This window comes from Juglans microcarpa x Juglans regia, chromosome 6D (assembly GCF_004785595.1).
Source record: "Juglans microcarpa x Juglans regia isolate MS1-56 chromosome 6D, Jm3101_v1.0, whole genome shotgun sequence".
NCBI lineage: Eukaryota > Viridiplantae > Streptophyta > Magnoliopsida > Fagales > Juglandaceae > Juglans > Juglans microcarpa x Juglans regia.
In genome coordinates, this window is record NC_054604.1 from 38,004,731 (window position 1) to 38,032,168 (window position 27,438).

Sequence of the window (27,438 nt, forward strand, 5' to 3'; positions counted from 1 at the left end):
TCTCTCTATCTTATGATGTAGCTGTCAGAAACAAATTTTTCACAACAGAAGCTATTTGCAGATCAAGCACAAGAGAAATCATATATGCGACTACTCAAAAATTTAAATATGTCAACCCTACCTTTGGAGAAGCAATGGCTGCAAAGCTAGCCATAGAAGAAGCTACCCGATTCAATCTCACTAACATAATCCTAGAAGGAGACAATCAGGTAGTAACCAATGCCATACCATGCCCTACATCTTCACCAGACTAGTCCATTCATAACATCCTCACTGATATAACAAGCTTCTAAAATCTTTCAGAAGCTGGTCAAAGAAACCACGGGACTTCACTAGAGCGACATCAACAAGCTTTGCACAGGCCTGCGCACTTTCCCTGCATCTTGTTCCGATACCAGTAGGTCCAGTATGGTCCATAATCTTTTGGAAATGCAGGGGGCCGATCACCATGGCTTGGAAGCACATACATAGAAGGGGACCAGCAAGTTCGGCTGCATTAGGAATTTGCAAAGGAGGGACTACCTACTTCATGGATAAACTTAGACATTTTAAGGGAAAAACAAATAAAAAAAAAATCTACAAGTAAATAAAGCTCATTCCATATATTAGGGTGAAATTTAACAACAAAGTTTAATTTATTGCCAATAGCTTTCCACTATATCTTCTTTCTTGCTAGGAATATAATGTATATTAAGCAAAATATGATGATGACGAGGATGTATCAGCCAGAACCTGCAAGTGTAAGAAGAATAATTTCAGGAAATGGAATCGATGTTTCTCTGACATAAGGCAAGGGTTCTTGGATTAATATTTCTAAGGAGCTACCTCAAGTTGCTCTTCAGTAAAAGAATTTTTCTGAACATTCCACGTATCTGCATGGGTCCGTCGGAACTCCGCAACTGCTTTAGTAACTGTAGATTTTACAGGTGATGGCTCCCCAGCAAAACGAGCTAGTAATGTAACATGCTCAGGCAACCAACTGAAAGAGAGAAATCATCCAAAAGGAACAAGAAATTAAAAACCCAATACAGATTCTAATTCGTTGCCCCATCCCTCAATTAGATCACGAAGCAGAATGCATATTGACTAGCTCTACAGTCAGGTTTGACCAATAGCAACCTATTAGAAATTTGCCAATTGTTGACCAATGACTAGCAAAAAACTATTCCTAGGAATTTTGTCAAAGGTAAGATTGAAACTTTCCAAATTTATGGACATGGGTTTTCAAGTGTGAACTATAAGATAATAATCTGGCCCTTATTGGCCAATAATAGCAACTACTAGTTTTTCAAAAGTCAAGTCTAATTGGGAAAAAAAGAGTCTAGTGGATTGGATTTTCAAACATTGAAATCACATCCCACCATACCCAACCTACTGGCAGCTTTATGTAAGATCCTTCTTGCTATGTTTTGGCAATATTTTGTTATCATTAGTTATATAAGCATCATGTCGTGCATAATCTATAACTTGTTACAGCATATTTCTCAAATCAACTTATAAGACTCAATTCTTATCTTTAGCAGAACACACCTGGGCATGTCATAAGGAGCTGATAATACAGAAGCTGCCAAAGCAAGTACAGTGCCATGTATAGAAGCTGTGGAGTGACGAGAAGAATTTCTGCATTCAGTGATTACGAGATATTGATCAGAAACATTAAGCTGTGAATGGAATATGTAGTACTATGTCGGGGAACCTCTCCAAGGCAAGGCCCTTTGGACCCACCCCTGCCCCGGTCCCGTGCACACAAGTTCACACCTATAAATACATGAAATTAAATGAATATCTACTTACTGGTTTGTGTGCGCATGAGAGTTGGCATTAGCAGTGTCATCAATGCCTCTTTCTTTCAATACGTAAACTAGGTGTCATCAATGTCACAGGCATATATTGAGTACTTTAAAATCTTATGCAGATGATTAAATTTCCTCATATTTGATGTTGGACACGTGGATGCATTGCACATAAAAAAATAGATTCCTCAAAATGACTTGCACCACGCATTCTAAACCTAAAATTACAGATGACTTCATTTACAGATAAAAAAAAAATTATAAATGACGTCAATGGATGAAAGAAGCATTTAGGAGTGCTTCCGCAAATGAGAAGATTTGATCAACTTCAGTTCAAAGACAATGAGCCAGGGCTGCATTGTTCAAACAAGTATTCAAAAACTACAAATGTCTCCATTTATCTGTGTTTTGATTTCAATTTCAACGAATGAGAACTTACTTATGAAAGGCAAGCAGGTGAGTTTTCATGTCCATGCTGAATGCATGCAAATCGTGCATTCCCAAATATATATATATATATATATATATATATATTTATATAGGAGTTGTTTGCATAAAAAATACATACATGAATGTTGTCCCCTCATTGAAAAGCTACATTAACTAACTATAGGAACTTGAAAAAAAAAAGAAATTTTTGATACGTAAAATAAAGTTTTATTGAATCAAAAGAATAAGCATAGCCTACACAGGAAGTATACAAGAGGAAACACTTGCATTAGTGCTACAAAAAGAAATAAGAAAAGCATAAGGAGTTAAGTGTCAAAAACAAGAGAACTAACCTCTGCTTTCTCTTCCTTGGAAGATCATTTGCCTTCACATAGGCTCTATCACGAAAATCTCTAGCTAGATCTTCATCCCCACCCTTCATTAGGCCTGCCAGAACTGCCGCGGCATGCTCTCTTACCTGAGCGAGAAATTAGCTTAATTAAGTTGAAAGCGACAAAACCTACCCCTGGCTCAAGTAACTCTAGCCTTTAAAAAAAGATGTAGACCCGCAGAACATTGGGACATAAAACAATTAAAGGAAAATTCATTAAGAACCATGTGACTAAGGCTACGTTTGGGTACCAAGAGTACCTCAAGTACTCTCACTACTATTCTTTACTTTATTATTACTTTTCACCTACTTTTTTACTATTCATTACTTTTTACCTACTATTCATTATTCTATTATTACTTTTTCACTACTATTCACAAATATTCTCAACACTTCTCAGATATTCTCACTATCCAAACGTAGCCTAAGTCTTTATATTTACTTCATTCCAGGCATCTTATGACTTCTGCTCATGAATTTCAGTCAGTTAGATCAAGTTTCTAAATTAGTAATATCACTCAAAATCTAAAATAAGACAAAAGTTGAGGCACCAAGAACATGGATCATGGGACACTCATTATTCAACATTGATTTTCACTTCATTATTCGTAACTTCCACAAACAAGAGTGTGTTTTAGGAGGGAAAGCAATGGCAAAGGCCCCAGAGTAGAAAACTTTATTGAAGGAACAATTCGGCAAGGAACTTGCCTCCACTTGGTTGTCCATCAGTAGCTTCTCCACAGTGCTCCAGATTTGTTGTTTCTCTAAACGTGAGAGAATGAAAGTATGCCTGTAAAAAAATTTTTGAAGAGTTTTACTTAGATAGTATCAGAGAAAAAGTTTCTCTGCATATCAGAACACTGATGCCATGCAAAAATTCATTAAAAGCTGAATCGGAAGAATAAATTGAGACAAACTGAGAAAAAGGACCACAAACAGATGGTCATATGACAAAATAAGAGCACTCTTATATGTAACTTCTTATGCAGAAAAAATTTGAGATGTGAGTTCCAAACACATCACAAAATCATCCCATGGCCGCCCAAAAAAAATGAAGAAAAAACAAAAAACAATAAGTTTAAAACAGAAAGAAATAAAACAACAGAACAAAAACATAACAGGCCATATGACTAGTATGACTTACATTCCTTGCAGGATGCAACGCGAAAGGGGTAACACTTTAGATATCATACCTATACATAAAAGTTCGCAGATATGTCAGTGTCCCAGATCTGGTTCGCCAGTTAGAATCATTGGCTGAAGAAAGAATCACAGATACAGTCTCCTGGATATGAGGTTGCCAGAAAATCCTCCATTTCAACAGTTCAAAAGCTGCCTTGGCCAATGTTGACAAATCTTTATTTGATGTTTCCTTCAGAAAGCAGCAATATTTCTCAGATAAGTTCTAGCGCCCGGCCTACTTGGCACCGTGACGCAATTAAAATGACCAAAAACCAAAAAGTTCTCTAGTGTTTGGGCCATAAATATCTCTTAAGGATTGAAATGAATTTAACAGAAGCATGTAAATTTTTTCAGGACTCATAACTGTCAAAGATCAGAAAGTGCCATCAACTTGCATCCTAGCATCTCTATAATAAATCAGTACATAGTCTCCTCTCTGCAGGAGTTCTCTCCATGGAATCTCTCTTCAAGCATAAAGCACGTCTAAAAATTCGGATTAATCTAGTTAGCAACTATACCCAAACAAAAGCACCTAAAATGAAAATGTTACTTTTTTTTTTTTATAAGTAACAAAAATGGAAATGTTACTAATGCAACAGAAGTCTGTTACAAGATTATGCAGGCAATTCAAGAGCTTGTATAAGACTGCAAATTGTCAACATCTCTTATAATGCAACCAGGGAAAGAGGAGAGGGGGTGTGTGTAGGGTGGAGGGTGGAGGGGACCGATATAAGTTTTGCATATCCTGGGATAAATATTAAGAATCCTCTTGCTTAAAATGGACAGCATGATGTCTAATCATATCTCACATATTAACACTTGGAAAATATGAAGGTCCAGTTCCAGAGGAAATTTTGCAGTGTTGTCCATAAATTTGATTCAATGTCATATTTAAGAAGATTTTGTAAGTTTAGTCGATGCACAAGGATATTATAATTTCTTTTTGACAATAAATTGGGGAGATACTATAAAAAAAATTGTTAGAAGTTGGAAAAATAATTTTTTTTTTTTAAATCGCATTTTATAATTTAGAAAACCAGTCAATCCATGCCATCACAATCCGAAACGACCCACACGAACCAAGCTCAACATCCTCGTCAAGAGTGAATCAAGGGAGTCTTTCACTTCTTTGTCGCACTGCCACAAAGTGATGTCTCTCTCCTAGCTTACGTTATTTTTCTTGAGCTCTACCTCCCAAAAATCGCCTTCTTGTCTTCCTCCAGATGAGACCACCACCAAGTTCAGCATCACCCATGAGATACATCAAGGTTTTTTTTTATTGTCACCGGGTGTCTGGGAACAGCGTCCCGACTAATCCTAGGGTGCACAGGCCCTCGGCAAGGAGTTTTCCACAAATGCACCTCAGGTAATTCAAGGAAAAAATCTCTCAGTCCGATGGCCCCTAGAGATTGTTTGCACCCAATGAAATTCGAACCTTGGATCTTGGAGGGAGTATACCACCAAGAGCAAGGCCTTTACCACTTGAGCCAATTCCTAGGGGTTAATCGATTAGATACATCAAGGTGATCGTTATTTTCTTTTCCTCTGGCACACGGGTAGAACAGAAGTACTGTTCCATGTTCCAACGGAAGTTCTCCATCTCCTTGGCAGAACAAGTACTAGTGAATTTTGTAGCTTCCAACGCCTTTAACTTGGGGAGATACTAATAGAACTAGGGAATTCAAAGAAAACTAGAGCAGCAAGCAGCAAATAAAGTTTGATGTGTAAACTTATAGCCACTTACTGACATATCTAAATTGTTAACTGGAAAAAAAATATTAAACAATTTTCCATCATATAATTTGAAAAACCAGTTCAACCAATATTACTAATTTACTCATGGTCAAGGAATGATTGATTTGAGATGTTCTCTCTGACATAATGGTCAACTAAACCCTCTAGTCCCTAACGCTAAACCGAAAGGGACAGAAGCAAGAACAATATAAAAGCTACTCAATTTCAGAACCAAATAATAGTCCCAAAGGAAAATCTGTGAGTAACATAACATAATAAAAAACATACTCAACACACCTGCAAGGAAATTACAGGATAAAGAAGTCCCACTACTACATCCAGCAAATATGAAGATCTTCCAGACTTCAGAGATGAGATAATGAAATGGAATATCTACAAAGAGTAGAAAAAATTAAGTCATGAGTAAAAATATTTCGTTAAAAGAAGATTTAGTTTTTTTTTTTACAAGGAAGAATAACAAGGAAGATTTAGCTAATAGTTAAAGGAGGTTCACCGGAAACTAATCTAGAAATTAGTACCGTTTCCATCCATTTGACATCATCTTTTGAATCTCCATTCAAACGTCTATTTTGATGCCTCTCATCTGCTGGGGTCTCCAAATTGTCAGACTGACTGGTATTCTGAATATTCACTACCAGTTCAGATGCTCTGTCTATTAGAAACCGAACCCAACTTCCTTCTTTAAGCCGGTAATTAACATCAGTGTTTTCCCTTTCAAGCGAATGATCACATTCCAATGATGCATAAAGCTGAATGTTTGAGCACAACACAGAAAGGGTAACACCTATAGCTTCCCTTACCTGTTCCGCATAAAAGATGAATCAAAAGTCATGAATAAGAAATTAAAATAATGGAGAAATAAAATTCTTGATTGTGTTTCGCCTATCAGTAGCAACACTTTTCTTGTGCTTTTTCTTTTCCTTTTCTGATACCAGATCAAGGACAATAAGCAGGAAAGATTTTCCAAAATCTAAGAGAAATCAAGATATACAAGCAGCCTAAGATAACTTTGAAAACAAAATAAGAGGATCAAACACATAAAGGAGAAAAAATATAAATGGCATAAATCCACAACACACCTACTCAGCTTATTGTAGTCCTTATAATATAACTGTCTAACTTTTAACATTGAAACTGTTGTAAGTAAAAATATCTCGTTTCCACAGCTACCCTTTTTTTATTCTGCCTATTTAAAGAAGCCACAATGATATAACCATGCTCTTCATCCATCTTTCATTTTTACAAAGAGAAAATAATAATGACACAGCCGTCTTCATAAGAAGATATTAAAAGAAGCAACAGTTACTAAAACTTTTTGCTCTATAACCACTATATTAATAGGCATAGCCAAGTATACAGGGCGTATACAAGAGCACTATAATATAACAATTTTTAGGATAATCCAGGCAAAGAAATTCTTGAAAAACTGAAGGCTATTTAGAGTTTATATAGACATACAAACACAAAAAAGTTTGCCTAGAAAATTGGTGAGACCTATGAGGAATGCTTACTTGGGCAGATGAATGGCACATGTTACCAAGCAGCTCCCCTAAAAGTTTATTATGGAGCTGTAACTCAGTTGCTGGCATTTTCTGAGGGGATATTTCTATAAGTGCAGCTGACAGAAAAGCATAGCGGTTGGCTACTACAGTAGTTGTTGCTGTTGATGGTAAAGGATTCGCCAAACAGTCTAGGATTCTTTGCCTCAGAAGAGGAACTCTTGTTCCGTATTTTCCTTTTCCTGTAACTGCATAACGAATACAAGCTGCCCACTCAGGTACCGATTCCACTGATTGTGCTAAAACAATATTCTGCAACTGGACCATCAACCAGCTGTCCCATGCTTCTAGAAGACCATTAACATCAGAATGCAACACCCCAGCCAATGCTTCAGCAGCAACACACTGTTTAGACCTTTCCTTGGCATTTGCAAACTCCTCCAATGTACCTCTTAGTGCCAATAAAACAGGCATGCCACATTCTTGTATTAGCCGCTTAAAAATCCGGGCAAAATTAGAGTAGAAGGTATCAGTTCCTAATAAAGAAATCCAGCTAGGAGTACGTGGCCATGCAGCAGAAAAATCGAAATAAAATAGGGTGATTGATTTGTCTGCTAGGCTCTGAAAAGCTGAATTTCCATGATTTCCTCTGGAAGATGTGCTCTCAGTATCAGTAATTATGTGAACATGGGAAAGACTATTCAATGTCTCATTGAAGAAACCCTCTTCCTGAAAAATACTAGTTAAAGCTCCTTCTAGGGATGATTTTGTACTTTCTAGTAACTCCCCAGAAGCAGAAGAGCCAGAGTGTTCCTCAGCTGTCTGTTTATAAGGAGATTCCTTTAACAGTGTATTTAAGGCCGAGATTGCAAGTATTCTTGTCTGAGGAAGTTGGCTTTTCAGATTCCTTAAGAAGTGACCTGTAAATGTTTTAAAAAGAAATGTTAGAAACCTACACAAGAAAAATGATAAAAAGGTCAAAACTGAGATATTTGCACTCAATTTATTGCAACAGCGCTATTGAGAAACAAAGGTAAGAGGCAATCTCTGACGCAACAAGAAGAACTGACCAGCAGTTTCACTCAATATCTTAGAAGAGGCATTTGGGTCATTCCTAGATGCCATAGCCAACAGGAGTAGAACTCTATTAGCCATCAGATTATACCTGATAAATTTTGAAAAGAAATAAGCCTATATATAAAATATTTACAAAAATCAGTCTAAGAGAGTGTATAGATTCAACCAACTTCAGCTGATATCAAGAAATAGAATTTAAAGGAAAAAAGTTCCCAAATAACCAGATATTTACCGCCAATGCAAGCCAATGGAATCAAAACTCATAGAACCAATTTGGGAAACCAAATCTACAAAATCTGGTACATCCACGTCATTGTTTGTTTTCCTGAAAATGCTTCTAGATACTCCAGCAAAGTAGATGTTGTATTTGACAAATAACTGTTGGCACTCAGAGAATGTTAAACAACAGAATTCACAACTACACACACTTAATCATTAAATGAGGATTTTACCTCATTAATTGCTTTTTGGCATTTCAGTGATTCATGGTGGGAGCTTCAAGTAGAAACAAAGGAAGGTCAGAGAGAGTTCATACGAAATGTTAGTCATTTCCCAACAGAAACAGAAGTTCAAACGAGTTAAATGAAAATTTTTCACCAGTTACCAATCTAAAACTGTAAGTTATGCAGATTTACCTGGAAAGAATCCCAAGGATGAATAAAGAGAATGCTTTTGGATCCTGGAAATAACAGAAGATACATCAGAAGAAATCATTTTTTAAGATCATGTTGAGCATTTTATCCTCAGAAATCATTTTTTAAGATGATGTTGAGCATGTTGTCCAGAATGACTACCGTTGTCAAATGCTTGAGAACCGTTTGTGAGCTAAGGACTGCACAGGAACCTAGCACTGCATATTCTCGTGATTTAGGGTTCCGCAAATTCTCAGCGAGCATTAGAACACACTTTGAAATCATTGATGGCCATCTCTTGATCATCTTTAACAGAGATTTTCCCGCAAGTCTGGGCACCGTGTCAAAATATTAAATCCGATACAATAAACACCACCAAAAATCCCAGAAAATGAACTGATGCCAAAATTCCAACATATTGATAAATACACATGCATACAAACATATGCATATACACATATAGTGTTCAATGAAGTAACGTAAAAACTGGAACACAAATCCACCACTTACAAGGAAGCATCAAAGGTTTTGGCCAAAAGTTTAATGCATGTGTTCCTATGTAAATTGAAAGCACAGGGACCTATTGAAAAATATGATCTAAGCAGTTTTTATTAAGAAATAAAAGATTTTAAGCAGTTAACTCTAATCAGTATTCAATAAAATCACAACTTTTACCAAACTTTCCAGGCTCATAACACATTGTATCGACAGGAATGGAGGCTACATCAATTAATTAACAAAATCTCTCCATAGAATGAGAATGCCAGTTCAAGGTTTAGCATGGTGTTAGTACAGTTTGAAATTTTATTCAAACTAACTACCAAACACTTCATCTTATCTGCATCTCCAGGTAGGTTGTAGGCAGCATCTTAGTGGGCAACAACAGTCACAATGCATTAAAAATAGATAACAAGATTTAGAAATCTGAACTATAATTTTTCATCCAAGAGGTCAAAGAAGATCAATGGCCTTACGTGCGAACAGTTTCATAACTATGCAGGCATAGACTTAGAAGATCATCCATCAAAAGAATCAAATGGTCCGATGGAGAGAAATTCCCACTTGTACGGAATAGATGGTAAGACGATTGTGAGGATCTCCACGTACTGTGCATGTATGCCTTGTCAATAAGCGCCCACCTTGGCCTGGGATAGAAAATTGAGGTTTAAATGCTACATTATTGATGCATAGTTCATGCAATGAATGGAAATCCAATGATACTCCACCTTCTGTTCCCCTTAGAATGAGATGACACAATGAAATTAATCGGAGGTTCAATTATGGCAGAAGATTCCAACTTCCATGCCTGCCGGTGATTTGACCATTCATCATATTCCAAACTTCCTAAAGGACAAAAATCAAAACAGTTGATTAGAAAGAGGACATATGGGGCAAAGGGGCCCACTGAAGGGGACTGCCCAGGAGGGGAGGTGTTTGTGGTTGGATTACAATAGGTAGCTCCAACGCATCAATATGTTCAATTCATCTAAATTCATTGTGCATTACCGTAGTTCACTAAAGCATCCATAATACGAATAATGAGTATCAATAAAATGCTGTCATCAGACTTTTCCTGTAACAAGTATCTGTTCAATGCACAAAGATCAATGAGTTCAGAAAATTAGAGTCAGCCAGATAAAAGGGTTGTTATCCAGGGAAGCACTAAAATTTAAACATTACTTGCAAGCTTCATGTATAATCTCAGCAGCTTTTTCCCGCAGTTGAGTGCTGCCAACACTCGAACCTGTTGCTCCAGCAATTAAGAAAGTATGATCAAGATCCTCAACCATCGTATTACTAGAGGATGGGCTGAAATCAGGCAAGCAAGACAATACTCCTTGCAATGAAGAATCAATACGCAAAAGAGTCACTTTCAAGTGCTCTTTCTCATCTCCTGGGTGACAAATTGCATGTAAATTGTCAAATAATGGAAAAATATGCTTAAACTGCATGGTGGGGAAAAAGAATTTCATGTTTATTTGGATGCACTGAAAACATTCTTTCACCACTACGTCAGTCTAGTTAAAGGAAAAGTTGCCAGTGGAATGACTATGTCTATTACCTGGTTCAGAATGGGTTTTAGTTTGGCATATGGTCAAAAGATCATCCAAGGCCGATTTAAAATGAAGGTCCAGAAGTTCATTTGCAAAATGAACTTCTTCATCAGTCGGAATATGCCACCTGGGCCCCATTGGCAGTTTATCATGGGAATAATCTTTTGTGCTAATCCATCCCTCCAGTTCAGAAACAACAGGGTGACGGAAAATGCACCTACCAAACCAGAATTATAAGGTTCTCATTCTCAGTTAGAGATTAAGTGAATGAGAATGTAGACACAACCTCATGTTAATAAAGAGAAACATACTTGTACTGATCCATTGGATAATAAAGAACCAGGCTCCCAAGGAGGGATCGAAGAAGATGATCACCAGCTCCATTGACCTATCATGTGACCAAAAATCTATTAAAGAAGGAAATTTACAAAACCAGAGAATGATTATTGAGCAATGACGTAAGCAAGCATCCCATTTGGAGACACTTCTGCATTAATAGAGATAATTTTCAATCTTGCAGGTACTTTAAACAGCCACGAGAAAGATACAAGACCTTCCAAGATGGAGAATCAAAAGCAGACATGATAGCCTCTTTAAACTGATCCCTGTAACAGAGAAGAGCAGTGCCTCCATAACTGATAGCAACTGACATTATTTTCAATTGATAATCAAGTGTTGTTTCCAGAGCTGGAGAAAGTGTGGGTTTTTCCTGGAAATATAAAAATTTAACTTTAACAACAAGAACATAGGTGCGGTAATATAACAAAACAATTCACAAGAGAAATACCTTGGTTGAAATAGAGACATTGGAACTTCCTCTTCCTCCAAATCCTGTGACCGGCATTCCTTTTAAAGAGGATATAACAGAGAGCAAAATGGGCTCAATAAGGTGTGTAACTGCATCTTCTGGATTCGAATGAACACATGCACAACAAAGCAGTCCAACCTCTGCAATTGCCCCAGGAAGAATATTTGTCTTGACAAACTTGGAAATTTTCTTCAAAGCCTGTAACCAATGCAAGGAAAAAGCTAACATATTTTTATGAAAACTCAATAATATAAAATCAACTGAACTGAATATGTCTACTCGAGTAATCAAACCTGATTATACAGTGATTTTGAAAGTCTCCCAAGCAAGATTTCAAGCATGCAATAGTAATAAGGACCGTCCTCAACCAGAAACGTTCCTGATGAGGCAGATGAATGAAGGCCCTCATTCCTGCAGCACCAGCAACTAATTATTCCAGCAATAGGGCAACGTGGAAAGTGATGGCAATGTATATCTAGTATATGCATATTATTGCAAACATAAAGAAAAGAAGAGATGGGGCAACTAAATGCCAACGCATACGTAACACTGCTGGGTTCCAAGTGCAGAAGCAAGGAAAATAAGCGACATAAGAACTCATCAAGCCATTCAGAAAAGCGAATCATAGGCATGAATGAAGACTCCTCTATATTGTCATCCAAAGAAGCCAACTGCAAGTATACAAGTATGTAAGTACAGCAATTTCTTTACACAGTATAGGTATATAAATCAAGTAAGATCATTATGGGCCAATGTGCTTACATTGGAAAAAATGGAACCAATTAACTGCATGGTTGCCAACGTTTTAGGAGGATCATTGGCATCCATACCAAGTAATGCATTGGATAATGAAACCATCAAAAGATCAGTGAACATGTCACCACCATCAATAGCAACTGATTCTGCTGAGGCCGATTGTGAAGTGAGAAATAGTGAACGCCCAACAAAGGCTACTGACATCACAGCAATTTTCAGCTGGTGGGTGGCAGTCATCTGACAAGACAAAAAAAATTGATAAAAGAGAAGAGAATTTGAATGAAACAAGCAAAACTTAAAGCAGTGAAGTTTGTTCATAACACTATCAAACTGGACTCAGTTTCTTAGATAAACACATGTCTTCCATGAGGAACCACTGCAAATGTCGTTATAAAATTTCAGCAATTCTATGATGCAAATAAATAAGGCATGCAATGCTACTTACCGTCTCCAAGGCCATATGAAATCGAGATGCCACAAAAGGAAGAACCAAAGAAGGCTCCACATAAGACAAAATAGAAGTTGCTGCAGCAACCGTCTCAGATAGATGTTCATTTTTGCTATATTGACCACGGTCAATTAACTTCAACATCACATTCACAAAATAGGTCCTTTCTGAGCTTCCTAGACACAGTTCGGGCTGTCTATTGTTATCTGTGTTCCTGTAATAACAGTTATTTAGTAGAAAGAACAGAAAAATATTCTAAAGCATATTTAGTAGAAAGAACAGGCAGTTCTTACTGTTGCTCATGTTGTAGGCGTTTCTGAAATTGGATTGTCAAATGGAACAAAAACCGCTCCAATGAATATGTCCAACGACCGCCGTTGGAGGGATGGTAATATCTACAAAAAAAAATATCAGTAAAAAACCAACAAACAGAAACTAGAACCAAAGTGCATGCTTAAAGGCGGGAACTGATATGAACATTAGAATGTGAGTTAACAAACTGTTCCAAAAGGTTGACCAATTTCTCAAAATGTTCTTGGATTGAACTACCAGGCTTTAATAGATACACCTGCCATGGACATTATAACATATCACATACAAATATTCTATGAACCATCTATATCTTGACTGATTCATGAAAAAAGTAGAATGTAGCCCATTGTACAACAGTCTTACAATTGATTTTGCAATGGCCTTTGCCGGGGTGACTGTTTTATTGGAGAACAAGAACCTTGTGTTTCTAGGAACATCCATGGAAAAAGGATAGGATCCACTTCCATTTGCCACAGGAACCTGTGGTTTATCGGATGAGGCAAATAAGTGTACATAGTAACAATAACATCAACAATAATTCTTATTAGCAGTAGTAGCAGCATTGTTACTAGTAATTATTTCAGGCCATCTAGTAGAAGCAGACACTGCCACGATTTTGGTTTCTTGACATTATTTATGCATAATCAACGGAAACACAATGGCAAATAGATGAACATGATGAAAAATCAGTTCCATGAGATTATTAAATTCTGAAACTCTAGACTAAAGATAGCTCAGAAGAATTCAGTATATTTGTTTATATATATAGTGTATATATATATATAGTATGTACATTTTTTTTTTTTATCAGTAATATAGTATGTATATATATATATATATAGATTTCTGGATAAGCCTTGAGTGCCCTGTCGCCACACCATATTTGTTTAACTACCGATCAAAAGTATATTTGTTTAACTAGTCTTCTTTCTTATTATTAAAACCCAGACTAAAGTATTAATTATCTAAAATGTCAATCAATATGTGCTTCTACATCCTTTTTTTTTTTTATAAGTACTTCTACATCCTTTATGACAAGCTTCAGGTAGAATGCATGTCATGTTCAGCTACAATACTCAATATCCATGCGCTAGGAAGCATTAAATACTTTTTTATATATAAATAAAAGATAATTTATTAATATTGAAATAGACATAGCCCAGTTACACAATTATACACCTAGATAGGAACAAGAAACGGATACAAGGAAATCATGAAGGCTGAGACCATTAAAATACTATCCCTACATGTTTAACATACCTCAAACATATTTAAGTATCTTGTAAAAAGTGTGGGTAAAAAGCATTCCCAGTCAATAAAGCTGCAGTGCTTTACAACACGAGCTACAAGAGCAACCCATTGACTATTCCAAAATTGGCAATTTGGTATCGAGTCCCACAGGTCTACACAGGATTTAATCCAATCACTGCCAATGCCAACAATAGGAAGTTAGTTTTGCCTAAATGAGACACGTCAAAAAACATAAAGGAAAGAGTTCCCAAAAATATGTGCTTCTTACTTTGAAAAAAAGTCCTGGTTGTCCAAATTTGTGGGAAGAAACAGTCTCACAAACCCAGATCCTTCAAAGGTTGAATTATGCCATGGATTATCCAATAAAGATCTGCAGATTTTTTTTTTTATCATTTAGAAAGCAACACGAGCTAAAAAAATTAAAAGAACCCCTGGAGAGCTTTTACCATCATGACCAAGTGTGGCAATCAATCCAAATCTTACCTCATTCACTACAATAGGAAGGTTGAAGATAGTAAACCTATCATGACTACATTGACAACTTTGATTTCTATTTTATTTGGTTTAGCATCTAAGGGTAAACATCAGCAACCATAGGACTGTATCAATGTGAAAAAATATCAAACCTGAAATGACTCCGCTTGTCAGGCATTCCATTTCCAATGTTCCATGTAAGAGCATTAGCATTTGGATTCATCATTTTCATCTTCAAAATTTGATGAAGTACATGTTTTTCATAAATTCAAAACCTCTCTATCCATAACCCCACATTGGATTAGCTATTGGATTCATCAAAATAATAATATAATATTATTTTGTTAATAATAATATTTTTAATTTATTTTTTTCATATTTTACAATTACACTAACTTTATGTTAATTAATAATTTAATTTGATACTTAAATTATTATTTCCTAACTTAAATATATTGTGGCTCAAAATTGGAAAACAATAATTTAAATAAATAAAAGAATGGTTATAGTGTGAATAGTGAGTCTTCAAATTTGAAAATGAAGGGAAATGTACTGTAGCTAAAAGCTTGACATTTGAGCATATGGTGAATCCAATGCCAGGATTTTAAAGCCAAAATCATCAAATTTTGCCATCCAATAAGTCCAATGCTAGTGCTAAGAAGCCAAAAGTAAAAAATATAAAATATACGCAATTAACTTTTGTTGAGCGATATATGCAAATAACAACTACCCCTTTTTGTTTTCTTAACATCAAATGTTAAACATCAGTGACTGCAGGACTGTATGGACGTTGAAAAAATATCAAGCCTGAAATGAATGTATATATCCGCTTCTATGGCACATCATTCCAATCTAAAAAGTCAAAGGTCAAAAACATAAAATATATGCAACTGAAAAGAGACAGAACGGCGTGCAATTCCCTTTGACATAATCTAGAAAAACAAAATGATCTTACTGATGAAGTGAGGAATTCAAAATTGCATTATAAATTTCAGACAGATAAGGAAAAGATGAGAGAGAGAGAGCATACCTAAACTCAAACCATATCTCAGAGGCAGAACCTGGTGGGAAAAACCTCCGGCAGGATCGAACAAGGGAAGTAATAGTCACAAAATGTCTCTGTCTTAATCTCCACCCTTCAGGACCAGTATTCCTATAAGATGTTATCCAAAGGCTTCAGCATGTAAAGTTGTTAAAACCAATAAGTACAAGACAAAAGATGTTATGCATGAAATTACGCAACAAAGGAGAAAGTTCTTGTACTTCTTATATATGTGATACAGATATCTTGACCTTCTGTTTATTATAAATAAAGGATATGTTGACCTTCTGTTTGCAATTTTTTTTTTTGGAAAGTTTTTACCATGAAATAATTGTCTTTAAAAGCATAAAATAGTTTAAGAGCACAAATAGGAGAGTTCTTTATTTATTTATTTATTTATTAATCGATCATTTACAAATGTAGTCAATGGGTCTTGGTTCTATGACCTCACCCTCCACCCTATATCTTACGGGAGGAGGAGGTGTCATTTGAGCATTCATAATGTATTACAGCAAAGGGAATACATTATTGAACCCAGAAACTTTTATTTATACGTAATCGAAGATTTTATTATAAAAAGGCAAAGCCCAGGAACACAAGTAGTATACAAGAGGAACAGCTAACTAGAACCAAAAAAATAAGCATAATAATAACTTAAATTGATACATTTTAAAGGTGTGTACACATATCTCACCTATGTTATGGCATAATTCCTTTCCAGCATATGAATAATTTCAAACTTATAATTTTTCTCTACGTACATTTGAGAAAAATGCTATTCCTTTTCGCCAAATGCTAGCCTTTTCGCCGGTGATAGTCTACTATTAACGGTGGTGGTTATCTGTGTTGACTAGTTCAGTCTTTTCAGTACATTATGAGTACTTACGAAGTAAGGGGGTTGAGTAGGAACGTTATTATCGATCAAAGATGCTTTGAGTTGAAGAAGATAAATGCAAGGTGGTGGAGAATCACTGAGAGCAGCTGTTGTGCTGTGAAGTTTATCTCCTTGGACCAAGAATCTTTGGGTTGGTTGGCTATCATGCTGAAGGAAGGTGCAGTTTTTGAGGGGTCTTCTGGTTTTCTTAGATCGTGTGGAAATGGAACTCAGGTTTTGGTGGTGCAAAGGCAGTGCAACTCGTTTGGAAATTTTTTATCCATATCGGAGTTTGGTCAAGAGAAGCGGCATGGCTTACTTGCGATACCGGAAGGGAGAAAAGGGGTGGGGTGGAGAAATTTTGGGGAGCTGTTGATGGAAGTATTCTTCTGCTTTGGGAAGGAACAACAGAGGGAGTCTGCCATGGCTGCCTCTTCCTCCACCACAGGGGCACCATGTCTATCCTTCGTACAGAAAAGCATTATCTCGAGCGCCGAAACCTACTGAGAGATCAGGAATTACTTCCTCTTTGGTGATGGAGCAGTTATGCGAAGATGATGGCAGGAGTGTGTCAGGGCTGCATTTGGAAACTCTGATGCATGCGTTGGTGGAGATGGAGACGCAAGTGGGTACGTTGCAAACTAATATTGGTTTTATAAAACAGTGCGTTGCGGAGGGGATGCAGAAGGACTTCGGTGATGGACTCCTGGGGCTTAAGGGGAAGCAAATGGCTTCAGGTGGGCCTCATACACAGGCCGGGCAAGTGGCCCAGAGGTCTTGTATGCAAGTCCAGCCCGCCCATCAGACCCAGGGGCTTAAGGTTAAGACTAGGGCTTCTCATGGGCCTCACCCATTAGCCGATCAAGTGGCACAGAGGCCTGGTACACAGGCCCAGCCCGTGCTGCCTATCTGGAGACGTAGGGATGCAACTAGCGACATCCCAGCGTCGTCATCGTGTGGGCCTCAACCCTCACCGCTGACAGTGGGTCAGGGATCATCGCCGATGACGGTGGGTCTACCGGTGAGGTCTGGGGTGGACGAGTTGGTGCCGATAGAGAGCAGAGATGTAGAGCAGGAACTGGGCAAGGCAGTGAGTTGTTTTCCACCGCCGGAAACTGCACAGAAATAGCCGTGTGTGGGGTCGACGTCGATGAAGTTGGGTTCGACAGCGAGGTCTGGGGTATCGGAGGATGTGTCGGCAGAGCCTAGAGATGATGTGTCGGCAAAGCCCAAAGATGCGAACTCAAGTATTTGCAGTGCCAAGAACGTCACGTTGACGACGGTGATGGCACAAAAACCGTCGTACGAGGTGCTCGGAGACTTCTGTGTCTCTTTGGTATCGTCTGTCACACCAGAACATGGTATGGGGTCTTTGATAGGCTCGCCCTGTTTGGAGATGGATGGTTTTGCTGGGAAGTTGATGGGGGATTGCACTAGAAATGAACCTGAAGTTGAGATGAGGACTTCTAATAATTTTTTGGTACTCAGAGGTGAAGATGATTGTTCTAGTGGCTCAGTTGCAGATTCGGACTTGCAATTGGCATTGATTGATAAAGATTGTGTTGGGGAGGAGGGAGCTGTTCTAACCCCGCTGTGTTCACTCCCTCCCAACTTTAAATTTGGGGATTGTCCTTCAAACTGGGTTTTTCAAAAGGTGGAAGAATTACAGTCTATTTTTGGGGTGTCCTGCGAAGGCTATGAAGAACAATTTAAGGCCCTTGTTGTGGCTATTGAAGCTAATCGTTCAAAGTCAGCCTCTAAGCGGGATATGGAACTTAGAAGGCTAACTCGCTCCATTAACTATGATGTGAAGCAAGGGAGTGGTGGAAGGGATAGATCGAAAGGGAGGGGCAATTTATGTTTACATGAAGCCTAATATCATATCATGGAATATGCGGGAGCTCAATGATCGCAATAAACGTCTTCATATCAAATCATTATTGCGGATGTAGAAGAGTGATGTGGTGTGCTTACAAGAAACAAAGTTGCAACACATTGATACAAGTATTGTGCGGAGCCTATGGGGATGTTCGTATGTGGGTTGGTCTTACTTGGCCTCTGAGGGTGCCTCAGGCGGAGTGTTACTTATGTGGGATAAAAGATTGGTTGAGGCGATTGAGGAGTGTATTGGAGATTTCTCAGTAGCGACTCTTTTCAAAAATGTTGTTGATGGATGCGAATGGGCATTTGTAGGCACATATAGTCCTAATGTGGACAGGGATAGAAGAAGGCTGTGGGAGGAGTTGGCGGGCCTACATTCCGTTTGGGATGTGTCATGGTGTATGGGGGGTGATTTTAACATAACTCGCTTCCCTAGTGAGCGATACTTATGGATCTTCCATTGGTAGGGGGTGAGTATACTTGGTCAAACGATCGGGTTTGGTCCAAATTGGATAGCTTCCTTGTCTCTCCGTCGTGGGAAGCCCACTTTCCAGAAGTCTTTCAGAAACAGCTAGCTTGAGTCAGCTCAGATCATTTTCCTATTACTCTAGATTGTGGGGGTATGAACAGGGGTCACCAGTCTTTTTAAGTTTGAAAACATGGGCTTTTAGCGGATGGATTTGTAAAGATGGTGCGTGCCTGGTAGTCATCCTAGCAGTTTTTAGGCACGCCAAGTTTTATTCTTGCAAGTAAATTGAAGGCCTTGAAGCAAGATCTGAAGAAGTGGAACTTGGAAGTTTTTTGCCACATTGACAATCAAAAGTCGACTCTAATGGAGGAATTGCAAGAGATAGACGGTAAGGAATTTTTGGGTGATATTTCGGAGGAAGAGTTATTAAGGAAGGCCATGATGATGGCAAATTTGGAGAGGGTTTTGTTGTCAGAGGAGATTTCTTGGCATAAAAAATCCAAGGCCTTTTGGTTGAAAGAAGGAGAAAAGTGTACGAAGTATTTTCACAAAGTGGCTAATTCACATCGGCGTAATTTATCTTGCCAAAAACGTGAAAACTCTCTCCGTACGTAAGGAAAACTCTCTCATACGTAAAACCCTAAGGAAGCCGCCGCCGCCCTTGCCGGCGAGTGACCTCTCACCGTCGTCACAGACAAAGCCGACGGGCCCCGGCGACTTCCCTGAGGGCCGTCCGGCATCGGTCCAGAGGAGAGAGAAAACAATACGAAGCGCGAAAACCCTAAGGAACCAGATCTGCCACCACCCACCCTTTGTCGGCGAGACACACCTGACCTTCGGCACAGATAAAGCCGACGGACCTCGGCGACTTCGCTGAGGACCGTCCAGCGTCGGTTCAACCTCCGGCGTCTTAGATTTGCCTCTCAGAGTACTCCGGTGATCCTCCCGAAGGCTCCATTTGGTCGTGCCGTCGACCCTGAAGGCTTTGGCGAGTGCTCCAGCGTCTTCTGTGAGCACGATTTGCAACTGGAAAAAACTCTGCAGTGCTTGCAGTGAGCACGACCTGGAGTCCACAACTTCGCAGTGCTTCTCTGAGATGATGAATGGTTGTTCAAGAAGGGGAGTGGGTCAGTATGGGTTCTTCTATGGAGTTGGCCATAGAATCTAAATCCTTTACATTGGTAAAGGAGGGGAGCATGTTGGCCATTACTGAAAGGAGTCGAAGGGTGATATCTAAGTTGGTTCTGGGTTCGACAACAGTGCAGTAGCTGGCCAAGGCCATAGAAGCGTGTACTAAGGATAAGAAAAAAGATTTTTTCTCCACTGTCCGGGAAGGTCGACACAGTTTCACAGCGCATCGCTGCTCAAATGCTCGCGGACGGTATATGGCGGTGGAGGAGTATGGTGGTGGGGGGAGGAGGAATTTTATTTTCATTCCTGAAGAGGGGGGCAATGGTTGGAGAAGGATGGGGAGGTGCTGTGTCATTTTTCCTTCGGCAAGAGAGGGAGTGACGGCTTGGAAGAACAAGGTGGTGTGGCAGGGAGGGAGAACATGGAGAAAGACCCAAGTACATCCTCGGTGGCGAGGCAATCCTATGCGGCAACTCTAAAGACGGGACATGCTTCGGGGGTTCAGAGTGTGGGGGGTCTGTCAATCACGCCTCAAGACCAGCTTGTCGAGATGCACAATTCTCTAAAGGAGATGGAAACCCAACTTGTCGAGTTGAAGACAGCGATAACTTTCTTGTCTATGAAAATAAATCGGCTTTCAGCTGGAGGCAACAGGGTGGTAAGAAACATGATAGGCCCGAATCCTTTAAACTTAGAAAAAGGAAAACGGAAGATCGGATTAGGCCATGTCCCTATAACCAGATCCAGGAGAGTATAGCTGGTCAAAAGGAAATCTGGGTTATTTGAAATGGGGTCTACATCGGGTATTGGCATAGAGACATCAGTAATGGAATGTCATTCGCCTCATGTAACACAGGATAGATCGATAGTCGGTATTACACCCTTGGTCCCTGAAGAAACTATGGTTCCCTCGTCAGAGTTGAAGGAAAAAGGTGTACTGCCGAGGTCTGAAGGAGATGTAGGATCCGCTATCACCCCAAAGGTAAAGAGACTTGTTGTCACCCCAGAATCTCCAATGAGGACCCCGATACCATTGGAGAGAACCAATGGAGTTACTAGAGAACCAATGGGTTTGGCGTTGGTGCCTTGTGTAGAGGAATGTCTAGAGTCGGGAGTGCAGATTGATGGGGATATTGTGGCTCCCCTAGTCTCTCTTCCTCCAATAGCGGATTGGATTCTGCCTAAAGTTAACGAGATTCAGCAGTTCGTGAGAATTTCACATGGAGGATGTGAAGACCAATTTAACGAACTAATTACTACGATCGAGGCAAGCCGCACACTTGAAACCAAATCAAGCTTCAAGAAAAGCAGGGAGTTATAGCTTCGACAATCAACTACGACGCTAAGAGTGGTAGTTCAACTAGAGGAAAGTCTAAAGGGAGGGTATTGTGAATACAAGAATCAAGGTGTTGGGGTTGGTGTTCGGGTAGAGTTTTAGTTATACGGGAAACAAGGATTGGGGTCGAGTCTGATGTACTTTGGGTTGGTTTTTTTATGGGCTTTTTGGGAAATTAGGGGCTTGTTGGGTCATTTTGGGCAATGTGTTTTCTTGTATACATTCAGTGTATTTGATTTCTCCTTTTGATATATACAATATTTTTACTTATCAAAAAAAAATTCACATCAGCATAGAAACGCTATCGAGTCGCTATATTCATGTACTCAAGTCTTTATCTTCTCCTTCCGAGCTAGAAAATCATATTGTGCATTATTATGAGGCCCTTCTCAAGGAATAGGCTAGCTGGAGGCCGAAGCTTGATGCTTTGTCTTTCGAGGCAATTGATTCTCAGAGTGCAAGTGTCTTGGAGAGGCCTTTTGATGAAGATGAGATTTATAAGGTTATTTCTGGTATGGCTAAGGATAAAGCGCCGGGTACAAATGGTTTTCAATGGATTTTTTTCAAACTTGTTGGGACATAGTGAAAGGTGGTGTTTTGCAAGTTTTTAATGAATTTCACTCTTTCCAAAAGTTTGAAAAATCTCTTAATGCGAAGTTCATTGCGCTCATCCCCAAAAAGCATGAGGCTTCGATTATTGAGGATTTTCACCCTATAAGCCTGGTTAGTAGTGTGTATAAGATTATTTCAAAGGTTCTTGCTAATCGATTAAGTCCTGTGTTGGATCAGATCATTTCTAAGTCCTAGAACGCCTTTATTCGTAGGAGACAAATTTTTGATTCGGTACTTATTGCAAATGAATGCTTGGATCATAGATTGAGGGAACGAGGTTCAGGTATCCTGTGCAAGCTTGACATAGAAAAAACCTATGATCATGTGAATTGGGATTTCTTTTTATATCTGCTTGGGAGGTGTGGTTTTGGTAATAGGTGGATTTCCTGGATGAGTCATTGTATTTCTACCGCCCGGTTCTCAATTCTAGTTAACGGTACACCTACTGGATTCTTTGATAGTTCTCGGGCCTTGCGACAAGGAGATCCACTATCTCCTCTATTGTTTGTTATAGTTATGGAGGCCTTTAGCCAGATGGTACAGTCTACTGTTGGTGGAGGTTTCTTATCTGGGTTTCTGGTGGGTAATGACACTAGTGGTTCCATCATCAGCTCACATCTTATATTTGCAAATGATACTCTACTCTTTTGTGAAGCAAGAAAGAAACCAGATCCAAACTTTACGAGCATTGCTATTTTGTTTTGAAGCAGTGTCTGGGCTCAAGGTGAATCTTGGTAAGTCTGAGATGGTTCCGATGGGTGCAGTTTCTAATATCCTCAGTCTAGCTAGCCTTTTAGACTGCAAGATGTCCTCTCTACCAATGAAATACTTGGGTCTCCCTTTGGGTGCATCTTTTAAGGCTAGAGCTATATGAGATGGGGTGGTGGAGAAGATAGAGACTAGGTTGGCTGGGTGGAAACGGATATATTTATCAAAAGGGGGTTGCCTCACTCTTATGAAGAGCACCCTTATTAACCTCCCCACATATTTTTTATCTCTATTTCCGATGCCTGCAGGTATGGTGAACAGGAATAAAAACTCTTTAGGGTGTTTTTATGGGGGAGCATGGGGAGGAAAAGAAATTCCATCTAGTTAGATGGAAGACAGTTTGTGCTCCAGTTGTGTATGGAGGGTTGGGAGTGAGTGATCTAAGAACTTTCAATAAAACTTTACTGGAAAACTGGCTTTGGAGATATCATTCGGAGGAGGGATCATTATGGAAAGAAATTATTGACGTTAGACATGGAGCTGCTTGGTGCGGTTGGTGCTCCAATGAAGTGCGAGGGGGGCATGATGTGGGTTTATGGAAGTTTATAAGGGGGGTGGCCTTGTTTCGGAAAAACACATTCGGTTAGTAGTTGGAGAGGGTAATTGAATCAGTTTTTTGCGAGATGTGTGATGTGGAGAACATGCATTGGAAAGGGTTTTTCTGGCTCTCTATCATATTGCAGCTAATAGGGAGGCTTCAATGGGAGATATGCGGCTTTTTTCCCCTGGCGCTCACCAGTGGAATGTACTTTTTAACAAAGACTTTCATGATTGGGAATTATCTAGTGTATCAGATTTTTGCAGTCTACTATATTCCATGGGAACTCCTACGGCACAACGCGACAAATTGAAGTGGAGGTACAAGGATCATAAGAAATGCACAGTTAAGACATATTATAAAATTTTGTCAACACAGGATCCTACTCCGTTTCCTTGCAAGAATATTTGGAGGTCTCGAGTGCCTTCTAAAGTTGCCTTTTTTGGATGTTGTGGGATGAGATCTTTCAAAGGGTTGATATTGCTTGGGTTATGCCTTTAAGAGTGGTGGATTTGTTGGGGTGTTGGAGGAAGATGCAAGGTTGTCACCAAGTGGCAGCCGTGTGGAAGAGGATTCCGTTGTGCATCATGTGGTGTATTTGGTCGGAACGGAATGCGCGATACTTTGAAGACAAGGAACGCACTATGGCGGAGCTGAAGAATTTTTTCCTTCACACTTTAATGCTTTGGTTTTCTGCTGTTTTACTAAATGGGAATAATGTTTATGATTTCTTGTCTTTAATTTATCGCTCTTAGAATGTACTTAGGGGTCTTTCTGTATATTTCCTGTGTACAAGGGTTACGCCTACTTCATTCATATCAATAATATTTATCTCTTACTTATAAAAAAAAAAAAACATATCTCACCTTGTGAAATGCGTATGAACCAAAGTATCATACAAAGGCCGCCACTGAACCTTTAAGGAAAGCTTCTTTCGGTACTTATTAAGTACTTTTACTAAGATATTTCCCCATCTAACCTAATCAACACAAATCGAACAATCATTTAAGAAAAGAAAAGGTGTAAGACAAACATGTAAAAGGAAAAAAATTCTTTCAAAGATATAAGAGATCACCTGCGCATAAAGTTTATTTTGTGAATTTATAAACAATTCTAACCCTATCTCAACAAGTGTGCTGACATCTTCCAAAGACACATCACTTTTTGCCTTTATGAAACTGCATAAAAAATAAATGTAAGTTAGCTTTCGAATTCTGTCGCATGGATGCCCTATCTTCATCCACTTCAACAAAAGTTCAACAAACACTAGCAGCGAGTTAAAATGGACAGTCTGAATGGAGGACCAACCCAACTATGGAGCAAACATGATTCTACGCCATTGCGTATGTAAAAATATGTAACCATAATTATGTATCTCCCATGCATTATAAAAACACATAATTTACACCAGAAGACTTGCACATCAAAAAACAGCAACATATTGAGAGATTACCCATTACTTGTTTGTACGGAATAAGAAAGATAAATTTGTGAGAGAGTAAAATAGGCACAACGCCACCGTCAATACGGTAGTTGATGACATCGTATACTGATGACCAGACACCTCCAAGCACCTTATATCCACCACGGTGACGGTACTAAGAAAACGAATAAAGTTTGAGAAATATAGCTTCTTCCTTTAGAGTTGCCTTGCCCCCCAAACAAGCTAAGGAGCAATCGTCAGCCAACATTTCCGGGGTAACAACTCCCTTTCTTTGATTACCTAAATCCGGGCGTTCAGCTGGGGTCAACGCACAATGCTCTGATGTCGTTGCTTAACCACTTGGTGGGAAAAGAAAAAGAAAACACCCTTTTTGGAGTGAAATTAGCAGATAACTCAATTAATAATGCCATCCAAACAATAGAACTAGAAAAGAGTAAACGCAAAAGACATATTAGCATGATTCAGTTTCCCATTGATTGATCAGATGGTTACTCAGAACCTAAAATTTATATGCCACAACCAAATTCGGACACGAAAACACAACTAAACAAAGTCTTAACTCGAACGGAAATAAACAGAAACACAAATAAGAACCCCGAATCAAAATTGTGCTGAAAAAGGCGAAAGGAGAGAGAGAGAGAGAGAGAGAGAGAGAGAGAGAGAGTAGAAACATTACAGGTCGAGGACAGAGATCCACTTGAGAGTAGAGTAGACAGAGTCCGGGTCGTCGGGCAGGAATGATGACCTGATGGAGTGGACGACCCGAGAGAAGGACTCCTTCTCTCTCTGGGTCTGTTGGGCCACCGGTGGCGGAAGCCACGCATTGTATAGATGCATAATTGGTTCTCGAAAACGAAGAAAGGAGAATGAAGAAGAAGAGGAGCAGAATGGAATGAATCAGGAAATTTGTAGTGTGTTGTGTTTATAATTGCTTGCGAGTGAGTTTCCTCCGATGGTCTTTCTTTTCTTTTCTTTTTTAACAAGAAAGAAAATAAAGACTTTTTTGTTTTTTAAAGGAAAAAAAATAAAGACTTGCGGCGGAAGGCAGATTTTTTTTCAGAAATTCTATTCACAAGCACACCCTCCTCGTTGGCAAAATTTGTACTCCTCTTTTAATTACTTAATTTAATAAGATATTTTATTAAAAGTTAAATAAAATATTTTTTTAATATTTTTTTATTTTAAAATTTTAAAATATTGAATTATTTATTATATTTTATATAAAAATTTAAAAAATTTGTAATGATTATATGAAATGAAACGAGATGAAATAATTTAATTTTATATAACCAAACCAGCCCACAACTCCTTTTCTCATTCTCCTTCACTCCCAGTCGCCAACCCCTTTTCTACATGTCCTTCGGCATGCTTCACCTTCGCAGGCCACCGAATCACCATGAGCAGATTAGGCCTGGCTTAGATATAAGAAGTGTTTCATTTCATCATTTTATCTTATCATTATAATTTTTTTAAATTTTTAAATAAACTATAATAAATAATTCAATATTTTTACATTCTAAAACAATAATAATATTAAAAAATAATATTCTAATAATATTTTATTCAACTTTTAACTTTCATCTCAACTCACTATCTCCAAATGGCACCTAAAGGTACGTTTGGATAGTGAGGTGATATAAGATAATTTGTGAATAATAATAATAAAAGTGGTGAAAAATGATGTTAAAACATTGAATAGTAGTGAATAAGAATAAAAATGAATGAAAACTACGTAAAAATTAATGATAAAATATTGAATAGTAGTATAATGATCTCATACCACTCCACCACCCAAACACAACCTTAAGAGCATATTTGGGAAGTGAGATAAGAATTTTGTTAATAATAGTAAGATAGTTTGTGAATAGTAGTGAAAGTCCTGTTTGGATACAAGAAGTGTTTCATCTCATCTTATCTTATATTATCTCGTCATTACAACTTTATCAAATTTCTACACAAACTATAATAAACAATTCAACTTTTACAAATCTCAAAGCAATAATAATATTAAAAAATAATATTATAACAATATTTTGTTCAACTTTCATCTAAAATCATCTCATCTCACTATCCAAACCGCACATAATGTTTTATGAGTTTTGGGAAAAGAGAAAAAAAAATTGAATAAAAAATATTATAAAGTTAAAATATTATTATAATATAGTTTTTTTAATATTATTTTTGTTTAGAGATTTGAAAAAAAATTGAATGGTTTTTATTTTTTGTTTGAGGTCTCGTTTGTTTTCAGAATTGAGACACAGTTGAGATAAAACAAACTCTACATTTACGGACAGAAACTTTGTGAAAGCAAACGGTCATTTATATCTCATCTATAAACATCTCATCTTATTCAAACACTGTATATGGATTTTACTTAACACTGACAATTGAAGAACTGACACACCACGTGCTTCTTCAATTTTTCTCTCATAGTAAGGCGTAGCTCCCTTCCATTGCCTTACCTTTTTCCCTTTCATAGAGC

At 38.3% G+C, this 27,438-nt stretch overlaps 1 protein-coding gene across 2 annotated transcripts; it reads right to left on the reverse strand.

The window, feature by feature from the left end:
- Positions 1-583: 583 nt before the first annotated feature.
- On the reverse strand, positions 584-25,929 carry LOC121234012 (proteasome activator subunit 4-like). Of its 2 annotated transcripts, none has more exons than XM_041129806.1 (35): positions 25,633-25,929; positions 24,588-24,690; positions 24,379-24,491; positions 15,892-16,014; positions 14,656-14,757; positions 14,397-14,562; positions 13,500-13,616; positions 13,325-13,392; positions 13,118-13,219; positions 12,822-13,038; positions 12,383-12,613; positions 12,164-12,291; positions 11,914-12,031; positions 11,600-11,818; positions 11,366-11,521; positions 11,124-11,200; positions 10,821-11,029; positions 10,439-10,652; positions 10,265-10,344; positions 9,985-10,102; positions 9,733-9,903; positions 8,921-9,089; positions 8,762-8,805; positions 8,579-8,621; positions 8,359-8,504; positions 8,120-8,214; positions 7,062-7,969; positions 6,069-6,350; positions 5,827-5,922; positions 3,807-3,985; positions 3,322-3,403; positions 2,576-2,700; positions 1,531-1,620; positions 826-979; positions 584-732 (listed from the first exon to the last, which is right to left on the reverse strand). In XM_041129806.1, the coding sequence occupies exons 1-35, from the start codon at positions 25,791-25,793 to the stop codon at positions 691-693; spliced, it is 5,448 nt and encodes a 1,815-aa protein (XP_040985740.1). In that variant the 5' UTR covers positions 25,794-25,929; the 3' UTR covers positions 584-690. The 2 variants fall into 2 exon arrangements, with proteins under 2 accessions (XP_040985740.1, XP_040985741.1); XM_041129807.1 differs by having other exon boundaries at positions 24,379-24,486; positions 25,633-25,680.
- Between the last annotated feature and the right edge of the window lie 1,509 nt (positions 25,930-27,438).